This window comes from Trichoplax adhaerens, genomic scaffold (genome assembly GCF_000150275.1).
Source record: "Trichoplax adhaerens TRIADscaffold_5 genomic scaffold, whole genome shotgun sequence".
Lineage (NCBI taxonomy): Eukaryota > Metazoa > Placozoa > Uniplacotomia > Trichoplacea > Trichoplacidae > Trichoplax > Trichoplax adhaerens.
Window position 1 is genome coordinate 4,174,104 of NW_002060947.1, and position 11,068 is coordinate 4,185,171.

The following is an 11,068-nucleotide window of genomic DNA, read 5'->3' on the forward strand; positions in this document are numbered from 1 at the left end:
ATGGCCGATTTACAACTACCTCGATTTACTCAATCTTTACGTACATTCTCCAAAGTGGTCGATCCAACAGCTCATCATGGTCATCATGCCAGCGTTAGTCTTCAACAGAAACGTCAAGGTAAAAATAACATTACCAATGCGATCACCTGGAAGCAATTGAATCAGTTAGGCCAATCTTTACCGGACAAGCTAGAGAAAGAGGTAGGTACAGTATCAAAAATGATATATCATTAGCATGCAGTCTGATATACAGGACATCAAGATAAATAATAAATCCAAAGTTGACACAGTCAGTTACAATAGGATGTGTAGAGGATTCAAATTGAACTAGGACACCATCTTGCCATGTGAATGGACTTACCACATTATATTCTACTATACAAGTCTACAGTACAACTGTACATGTTGGAACAACGTGTGAAAATGCCAGCTAATTTCTACTTCAAAACATTCTCAACTTCAATTGATTCTCCGTCCATTTTTCCTTTAGGTTGCACCATTATTAAAGCAGTTGCTTTCTTGTGCCAATGATCTTGGTAAGTGCTAACTTCATCAAAGTATCATTATTTCACTATTGCAATTGTCCCCATTTTTCCGTCTTGTTATCATCAATCAATTAATGCTTCTTTTGCATTGGACGTATGCGCAGAACAGCCATTCTACTGTGCAGTAGCGATCATGAATTTATTGTTGAAATCAAAATAGGCTAATTGGCAATGATGTATTGTACGTACACTATACCACCAAAGCATATATACAGAATATCTGCTTGATATATAAAACTACTTTATACCTTGAGCTAAAACAAGATTATACGAGCAACAGTATAATAGTATTTGGAGTCAACCCAATCTACTATATTGTACAACAGTAGCTTTCAAAGAGTTGCACTCGTCAAACTATTACTGTATGTAGCTTGAAGTGATCCTGTCTTGCAATGACAGTATAATGCCACCAATACTCTTGTAGTCATGCATTGAACAAATATTTATTTCAGCAAGTAGTCACTACTATCGCTACAAAGGCTAGAAGAAGACCTATTTTATTGTTATACAACAAAACTGCTTGATAGACGTTATTATACATCAAGCAACCAGTGCTACATCAAGTATTGCGGTAGTAATACTACTATTGACTGGCAAATCTTGTACTCTCATGTATTGATCACTTCTTACCATGCTTACAACGATGTTATCGTCAACTTTCTATACTAACCTGTATTATACTGAGCAAGTTGCGTTATATCATCTTCGATGTCTACAATAAACTTTTACTCTAATATCAACTCATTACTGTATATAACTGCATGTTGCCGAGAAATTGTACGGACATGCTAAACTACGATCATTGAAAAGCATCATAGTTATACTGTATAGCTAACTAGCCCTATCTGTGGCGTTGATTCCTCACCTACCGGTTATCTCAAAAATTGGGACATGCCTTCCATCATTGGCAAACTGATACTTTTGTTTCCTTTTTGCTATCCTAAATACAATACAGTATAAGTATTACATGCCGGTACAATCAGTGTCTAGCATGACTTTTTATACTACAACTCTAATGATTATAATGATAGCGATCAAGTCTTCACATTCTAACGATGCTCGCAATTGTAGTGTAAAGGTAGCAGGCGATATTGACTCGGATGCGATTCTTGATCTATTTATAGCCTGTAATGAACTTGGAGAAGGAGCTAGCGCTGCTACCGCAGCCTTCCTCTTTGAGACGTTAATCGATAGTCAACAAGTGGGCCGCCATGAAAGTGAGACGATACGTCGAGTTGTTGGCCCATTTCCTCAATCGTCTGCTAGTCAAGCCTGTAAAATTGTTCAACAACTTGTACATTTGATACCTGACCAACAAATGGACAAATTCAGAAATTTAAATAAGCCACTTTCGCAAAATCAAAATAATCCAATTGAATTTGGTAAAGGCATTAAGTTCACTTTTGCTGATTTAGATCAAGTGGATTATACTTCAAATGAAGGTAAGTAAACCTTGATGTCAGTTATAATCATCCTGAACGTAAAAAATATCTGTAAAATTCATTTCAATTTCGTTAATACATTCTAGTTATCTTAAAATAATATATCGATCTTGTTATTGGTATTGATTGAATTAGATTTGATCAAGATCATGACATTCCCTAGTACCGAAAATGATTTTCAGTTCGATATCGGTTACAAATCACCTCAGCAGGAATCAACGAAAATCCAGCAGAAAGATACGACAGAGGAACCTATTGCATTACAGGGATTATGTAATCAGTATTTAAAGGATAAAGTAAAGGATGGATGGAAATTAGAAGATATTTGTAGCGTATTATTAGATATCCTACAATCGCCTAGAAGTAATGAAGACATTCAGTGCGAGGTAGTAAACTAATGGCGATGGTAAATTCACCGCCTATTCGTCATATATATTGGTAGTATAATTTTATAACCTTTACCAGATAAATACCATTAACAAAAGATCTTATATTCTTTTAGCTTTGTGATATACTAGGATTGGACAAATTAGAATTTGCAATGCTATTATTAGAGAAGAGAACTGATTTAGTCCAATCGGCTAAGACGATAGATATGAGTAGAGGTAAAGCGATTTTTTGGTATGCTATTATAATATGTGAACTAGATCTGCTACGATGTTGATAGATTAACATTAGGGCAATGCACCTTTATGCTTTGTCGTATAAACTTTTAAAAACAATTTCGTTCTTAAATACGCATTGCATGAGTACATGATTCTATTCTATTTATTGACAACGTCCATTGTAAGTAAAATGTACGTATTCGCCTGATTCTAGACTGTTATCAAAAGAATAACGCTAATAGTCGATCGGATAGAAAGCCTGTTGTTGCCTCTCAAATAACTGTTCAGGTAGATTCACAAATTTGAGCTGATACAAAGTCAAAACAGATAGTTTTAAATTTAGACTAATTAATCCAATGGCTTAAGGAATTTAATACGTGTTACTTCCTTTATAACTAGTCTGCATACGAGAAGCAATTAGCCAAAGTAATACAAAAAGAAGATCGCAAACTGAATCGAAACACTACACACAATCCGTCCAATGCTGATAATGATTTTATGGAATTTGATCCAGAATTTCTCCGGCAACAAAGGCTAGTCCAACCTTCAAGATACTTTTATACTTTAAGATTTGCGTTTATCATTTTATTTATATTTAAGAATATTCTCAACATTCATTAATCAAGGCATCATTTTAGATGTTGTTAAAACAAGGGTATCAATAGCTTAAAATACTAATGATCTCCTTTGATTCTACAGAGAAATTCAATTGCAAGCTGCCAGTAGAAAATCGATATTGAGTCGATCTAGTGCGGCAGCTTCACGAAGGATAAAATATCCATACGTTTTTGATTCAATGTATGAAGCTCAGCAAACATCTGCATTTTTAGCTAATGTTAAGGTACTACAATTTATTAGCTAAATATCAAGTGTATTTTTAAATGAACTACAAAGTCGAAATTTGTTTGTACTAGGTGGCGTTACCAACAAATGCCAAGAGATCGTCCGATCAGTTATGCGAATCGGTCATGTTACCGTTTTCTGCTCCTGCACCACCTATGGAATGGGAAAGGAAAGTGCCTATAACAGCACTAGATGAAGTACTGTTCAAACGAATACTACATGATTGATCTTATTGTATAGATAGCAGAAATTTTTATTTTTTCTAATAAATTTATTGCAATTTAGATAGCGCAAATGGCATTTACTGGTACAAAGTATCTGAATAGAATTCAGTCAATAGTTTACGAGAACGCTTATAATTCAAATGAAAATTTACTAATTTGCGCTCCAACTGGTGCTGGAAAAACTAATGTCGCCATGTTGACTATAATTAGAGAAATTCGCCAGCATATTTATAGTGGTGTTATTAAAAAGGATGAATTCAAGGTATGCATATATATATATATATATTTCTAATAAAAAAAACTAGTGTGAAATAATTTAATACTGTTAAATTATTGGGTTAGATTATTTACGTTGCTCCTATGAAAGCATTAGCTGCGGAAGTAGTGAGAAATTTTAGTAGTAGATTATCACCGCTTGGAATTAACGTTAGAGAGTTTACCGGGGATATGTCATTAACGAAACAAGAACTAGCGGCTACTCAGGTAAGTAAGAAATGATATTATGGCATAACGTTAGCCTTATAATACATTAAATGTAATACCATGGAGATTTTTACTGAACTTTATCCATTGAATTTAATAGATTTGTTGATTTTAACTTTAAAGTAATACTTGTCATTCGTCTATTGAAATTTAAAACTAGTTATTAATTTTCCCCTTAGATGATAGTAACAACGCCAGAAAAATGGGATGTAGTCACTAGGAAAAATACTAGTGACTTTGTTCTTGTGCATAAAGTAAATTTAATAATACTTGATGAGGTACACTTATTATATAACGATCGTGGAGCTGTAATTGAAAGTATAGTTGCTCGAACACTGCGACAGGTAAATATTACTATACAAGATGCAGTGTCGAATTTATTGTCAATATTATAGAAAATATCTTGATCACAAACTTAAAGCGTTAATATGGAATAATGTACTGCAGGTTGAAGCCACGCAAAGGATGATTCGTATCGTTGGTCTTTCTGCAACATTACCAAACTATGAAGATGTTGCTTTGTTTTTACGTGTTAATCCTCATAGTGGATTATACTTTTTCGATAATCGCTTTCGTCCTGTGCCATTAACTCAGCATTTTATTGGAATTAAATCAACAAACTATATACGACAAGCGGAAGATATGAATACCGTGTGCTATGACAGAGTACTTAAATATTTAAAGGATGATAAGCAGGTAAGGGAAATTAACTTTTACGGAAAAAGTCGAAAAATTTTAAAAATTAATTAATGAATTATCTTTCGTTTACTTCTTAGGTTATGGTATTTGTTCATGCACGTAATGCAACCGTTAGAACTGCTAGAGCTCTGCATGATATTGCTTCAAATGGAAATGAATTGTCGTACTTTATACCTGAAAGAGATGTTGATTATGGAAGATCAGAAAAACAGGTAACTCAATGTTATTATTGTATTACGCGTTATAATAATAATACTTATTATAGTAATTGTATTAATTGATTAAATAACTTCTTATAGGTTATGAAATCTCGCAATAAGGAACTACGTGATTTATTTTTGGGTGGTTTTGGAATTCATCATGCGGGTATGCTCAGACAAGATCGTAATTTGGTTGAAAAGCTATTTTTAAACGGACACATTAGGGTATTGGTTTGCACAGCTACTCTTGCTTGGGGTATTAATTTACCAGCTCATGCTGTCATTATCAAGGTAGTGTAAAATTGATTGGTTTTGAAATTATTATATTATAACAATAAGACGATTTATATTTAAAGCGTATTGAAGCATAACCTTTTCAAATAATCTTACATTATTATTATTCATATATAGGGTACGCAAGTTTACGATTCCGGTAAGGGATCTTTCGTTGACCTTGATGTCTTGGATGTCCTTCAGATATTTGGTAGAGCTGGTAGGCCGCAATTCGATAATCATGGCGAGGGAACAATTATTACAACACATGATAAACTTGCCCATTATTTATCGGTTATAACACGGCAAAGACCGATTGAAAGCGAATTTGAAAAGGGCTTGTTGGATAATTTAAATGCAGAAGTATGTAATATTTTCAATACTGATTTAGGTAGCATCAGTAGATAATATAATCTTACTTGATCTAGAGATTTCTTAAAGCATTTTATATCATATTATCTATTGATTGATTGGAATCATGGTAGATTGCTTTAGGTACAGTGACCACAGTTGAAGAAGCGGTAAAGTGGCTAAGTTATACGTATTTATATATACGGATGGTACGAAATCCTTTAGCTTATGGTCTGTCTTATAATGTTCAAGAGGTAAATTATTGAAATTTTCTCGGTATTTTGTTGATCTATTTATGAAATGCAATAGCTAGTATAAAGTATAAATAATTTATTTTATTTTCTTTCTATGTAAAAAAGTCTGATCCTGGCCTAGATGAATATAGAAGAAATTTAGTTATAAAGGCAGCTCTAACACTTGATAAACTGCAGATGATTCGAATTAATAAAATCGATAAATTTAATATTCAACTAATTTCCGTCGATATCGGAAGAATCGCCAGCCATTTCTACATTAAATATCAAACTATAGAGGTTATAACCTGACTTAATCTGATTAAATACATATCGTTACCTAGGTAATATTGGCGATAACGTTTTATTATCAATGATTTTTAATGGTAACTATCTAGACATTTATGGAGTCGATTCAGCCTATAATGATCGATGGTGACTTATTGACAATGATGTCTCGTTCTCACGAGTTTCAACAGTTAAAGGTAATTTGTAACTTGCTTCTTTTCTATGTGTTAATATCAAAGCCAAATTTAGCCTTATTTCTATACCTAAACTTACATGCATATAATTCCAGTGTATAGAAAACGCACCTTTTACCATTATTTACGATTACACATTAACTACACATACATAGAATTGCTTTACATACTATTTTATAAATTTTTGTTTAGTTTCTTGAGTAATTGCTAATAATAAGTAACAAATACTGTAACATTGATCTAGAGTAAAGAATCTGCTAACATGTACTTTATTAGTTATTTAATACCGCTGATTTAAAATCTATCGTAAAGGTTCGCGAAGATGAAATGGAAGAATTACATTGCTTGTTAGATGGTTGTCCAAAAGAAGTTAAACAAGGAATTGAGAACTCCGATGGCAAAGTGAACGTTTTATTGCAAAGTTTTATATCACGAACATTTATCAATAGCTTCTCACTTACATCAGATTTTAATTATGTTGCCCAGGTATCTTTTTAAGTTATTGTCTTGACTATTTGCGCTAAAATACAGTTACTTGGGTGACCATATCATCATGAATTAATTAAAAATATTTTAAAACGCACTATGTAGAATTCAACTCGTATTGCGCGTTCTTTGTTTGAAATGGCTATGTGTAATGGCTGGCCTTCCTTAGCCGAACAACTATTAAATATTAGTAAAATGATAGAAAGACGAATTTGGTCGTACGAACATCCTCTACGCCAAATTAATGCAATACCTGAAAATATCCTTAAAAAGATTGAAGAACGCAAAGCTAATGTTTTTCGCTTGAAAGATATGACTGCTTCAGAAATAGGTAGATATTCCCAATTTATTACACTTTTAGCGATTATAACTGATCATATTATTTTATTGTTGTATTGCGTTCCGTGATACACATTTTAGGGCATTTGATAAGACATCCTGCGATGGGTAGTAAAATTAAGGAATACGTAGATCAATTGCCATCAGTTTCTCTAACTGTTACTATCCAACCAGTCACTCATCAAATTCTTAAGATAAGTTTATCTATAACGCCTGAATTTGAATGGAATGATCGCATTCATGGAAAAATTGGAGAACCTTGGTGGGTTTGGGTAGATTGTCCAAAACATAATCGCATGTATCATTCGGAGTATTTCCTGTTACATAAGAAACAGGTAACTTAAGTATTTACAGATTAATCTTTGTTGCGGTGCATGTTGTATATTGAATACTAATGGTGTAAAATTGATTTACTGACAAACGATATTGTAAATTTTCAATGTTTAGGTTTTACAGAAAGAGTCGCAAAAGATAGAATTTGCAATTCCATTAGCTCATCCGTTACCAAATCAGTACTTTGTTCATGTGGTTTCTGATAGATGGCTGAATTGTGAAGCTACCAGTGCTATATCGTTTAAACATCTTATATTGCCGGAACATTATCCACCGCATACGAAATTACTAGAATTGCAACCCTTACCAATTATGGCGTTAAACAATGAAGACTATATCAATTTATATAATTTTACTCATTTCAATCCAATACAGACTCAGGTCTGTTAATTATATATAATTGCTTGAAGGGTAATTCCAATTTTGTTGCATTGATTTTCATTCGTAATATTGCTACACATTTTAGGCGTTCCATACACTATATCACACTGATCACAACGTTCTACTCGGAGCTCCTACTGGTAGTGGAAAAACCGTCGCAGCAGAAATTGCGATATTTAGAGTTTTTAATAACTATCCTAAAACTAAGGTAAAAAAATTAGATATCTAGTTGTATGCAATGCACTTGTGAAGTAAATAGCTTATCAATCTAACGTATATTAAAATGTATTTTTTTTGAATAAATGTACGTATAAAGCGTAAATGAATTTACAACAAGGATAATTAACTCTAATGTGTTGATTTAGGCTGTTTATATAGCGCCATTAAAAGCCTTGGTTCGAGAGCGTGTCGATGATTGGAAGATTAGGATTCAACAACGCTTGAAGAAAAAGTAACTTTTTATTATTATATGGTGCTATTTGTATTTAAATCTATGATGACGATATATTTAGTAAATATTTAATTTTCGGCAGTGTAATAGAACTAACTGGCGATGTTACACCGGATTCTCGCGCTATATCGAAAGCAGATTTAATTATTACAACTCCTGAAAAATGGGATGGAATTAGTCGAAGTTGGCAAACACGAAGCTATGTTAAAGCTGTGTCTCTAATTGTCATTGATGAAATTCATCTTCTTGGTGACGATCGTGGACCAGTATTAGAAGTCATTGTGTCACGAGCAAATTATATCTCTGCACATACCGACATTAAAGTTAGAGTAGTTGGATTATCTACCGCTCTTGCAAATGCACGTGATCTTGCAGACTGGCTGAATATTGATGAAACTGGCTTCTTTAATTTCCATCCTGCAGTTAGACCAGTTCCATTAGAGGTACATATTAGTGGATTTCCTGGTAAACATTATTGCCCTAGGATGGCATCAATGAATAAGCCTGCTTACACAGCTATTAAGACATATTCTCGTGATAAACCTGTTTTAGTATTTGTATCATCAAGAAGGCAAACACGCCTAACGGCGAATGATTTAGTTTCATTTTGTATTAATGATGAATTAAATAAGTCCTGGTTACATATTGCAGACGATGAGTTACGAAATTATTTAGAACTTGTCAGAGATTCTAACTTACGTCACTCGCTAGAATTTGGCATAGGTTTGCATCACGCCGGTTTACACGAGGGTGATAGAAAAGTTGTCGAAGAATTATTTGTTCAACAAAAAATTCAAATTTTGATTGCTACAAGCACATTAGCATGGGGCGTTAATTTTCCTGCCCATTTGGTAATTGTTAAAGGTACAGAATATTATGATGGTAAGACTAAGCGTTATGTTGATTTCCCGGTAACTGATATATTACAAATGATGGGCAGAGCTGGTCGACCACAATTCGATGATAGTGGTACTGCAGTTATACTTGTACACGATGTGAAAAAGAATTTTTATCTAAAATTTTTGTATGAACCATTTCCCGTGGAATCTAGCTTGTTACAAGTTTTACCTCAACATTTGAACGCTGAGATAGTTTCAGGCACAATCACTTCAAAACAAGATGCAATGGACTATATCACGTACACTTACTTTTTTCGTAGGCTGGTGGTTAATCCTAACTATTATCAATTAAATGATACTGACGTTAACGCCGTCAATAAATATCTATCTAATATTATTGAAGACGCTTTAACAGAATTATCGAATTCGTATTGTATCGAAATTGGCGATGATCGTTCTGTTGTTCCGCTTACATTAGGTTGTATTGCTTCATACTACTATTTACATCATTCAACTTTATATTCGTTTAGTACCAATCTAGGCAGTAATACGACATTAGAAGATTTATTATTATTGATAACCAATGCTACAGAATATGAAGAATTACCGGTAAGGCATAATGAAGATATGCTTAATATGGAACTGGCAAAGAAAGTACCAATTGAAGTCGATTCAAATAGTTATGATTCACCGCATGTCAAAACACACTTGTTACTGCAAGCTCATTTTTCACGACAAGAATTACCAGTAGTCGATTACAGAACGGATACAAAGTCCGTTTTAGATCAAGCTGTTCGTATTATACAAGTAAGGGCAATATTTTATGATTGTTTAACAATAATAACATTAACAATAATATAACATTTTTTTTTTGTACTTTAGGCGTTGATTGATGTCGCAGCAGATGGTGGTTGGCTTGTTATTGTGTTAAATGTGATTAATCTGTTGCAAATGGTAATACAGGGAAGATGGAGAAGAGATTCACCATTGCTGACATTACCAAATATCGATATGTCTGTTTTGCAAGTTCTAAAAGCTAATCGAAGTAAACAACGTGTACCAATTTTACCAGAATTAATTGAGTTTTATGGGAATGACAGGAAAGCATTCGATAACATCTTTACCCCGGTTTTAAATCAACGCCAAACTGATGAAGTAAAATAAAATATATAAATTTTTTATTGTAATATTTATAGATATTCCCCCTTGATACGTAAGCATTGATCAATTCTTTATATATACGTTTTACTTAGCTCTTTTCTACGATCCAGCAGCTACCGCGTATAAATGTTGGTATTACTATTAAAGGTAGCTTTTTACCAAGTTATGAGGATGATTCCAATGAAAGTAGAATAGTTAAAGATGGTCATGATAGGAATTACTCATCTCAAACGGTTGATTGGATATCCGTCTGTAGTGACAGAGAATATACGTTGCAAATTAATTTGCATCGATTGATGTTTAAACGACAGGTTGGTTGCACTGCTAGGGTTAGCAAAATTTTAACTTTGTATCTTAGCTTGATAAAATATATATTTCTTAAGCGTGTATCTAATCAGCAAAGGTAAATGGCTCTATTCCTTTTCTAGCGCGATCGAGATATAGGAAAAGCGTATGCACCTCGATTTCCTAAAGCTAAAGATGAAGGATGGTTGCTGATATTAGGCGATACTGAAAAGAGAGAGTTATTAGCTTTAAAACGTGTATCTTATGTATCAAGGAAATTGACTACAATGATATCATTTTGTACACCGGAATTCGAAGGCCGTTATATCTATACGTTATATCTTTTAAGTGATAGTTATTTAGGTTTGGATCAACAGTTCGACATTAAATTAGATGTGCAATCATCCGAATAA

The 11,068-nt window shown here is 33.3% G+C and overlaps 1 protein-coding gene across 1 annotated transcript; it reads left to right on the forward strand.

The window, feature by feature from the left end:
- Nucleotides 1-11,068, forward strand: TRIADDRAFT_25989 (uncharacterized protein; the record flags this gene model as incomplete). Its single annotated transcript, XM_002112446.1, has 28 exons — nt 1-205; nt 1,628-1,991; nt 2,151-2,373; nt 2,490-2,592; nt 2,807-2,880; nt 2,992-3,167; nt 3,319-3,433; nt 3,507-3,632; nt 3,721-3,921; nt 4,002-4,142; nt 4,322-4,486; nt 4,590-4,838; nt 4,919-5,053; nt 5,141-5,332; nt 5,453-5,677; nt 5,800-5,919; nt 6,025-6,198; nt 6,297-6,383; nt 6,693-6,866; nt 6,972-7,197; nt 7,287-7,540; nt 7,653-7,919; nt 8,005-8,127; nt 8,285-8,370; nt 8,453-10,016; nt 10,092-10,364; nt 10,463-10,681; nt 10,799-11,068. The coding sequence occupies 28 exons, from the start codon at nt 1-3 to the stop codon at nt 11,066-11,068; spliced, it is 6,531 nt and encodes a 2,176-aa protein (XP_002112482.1).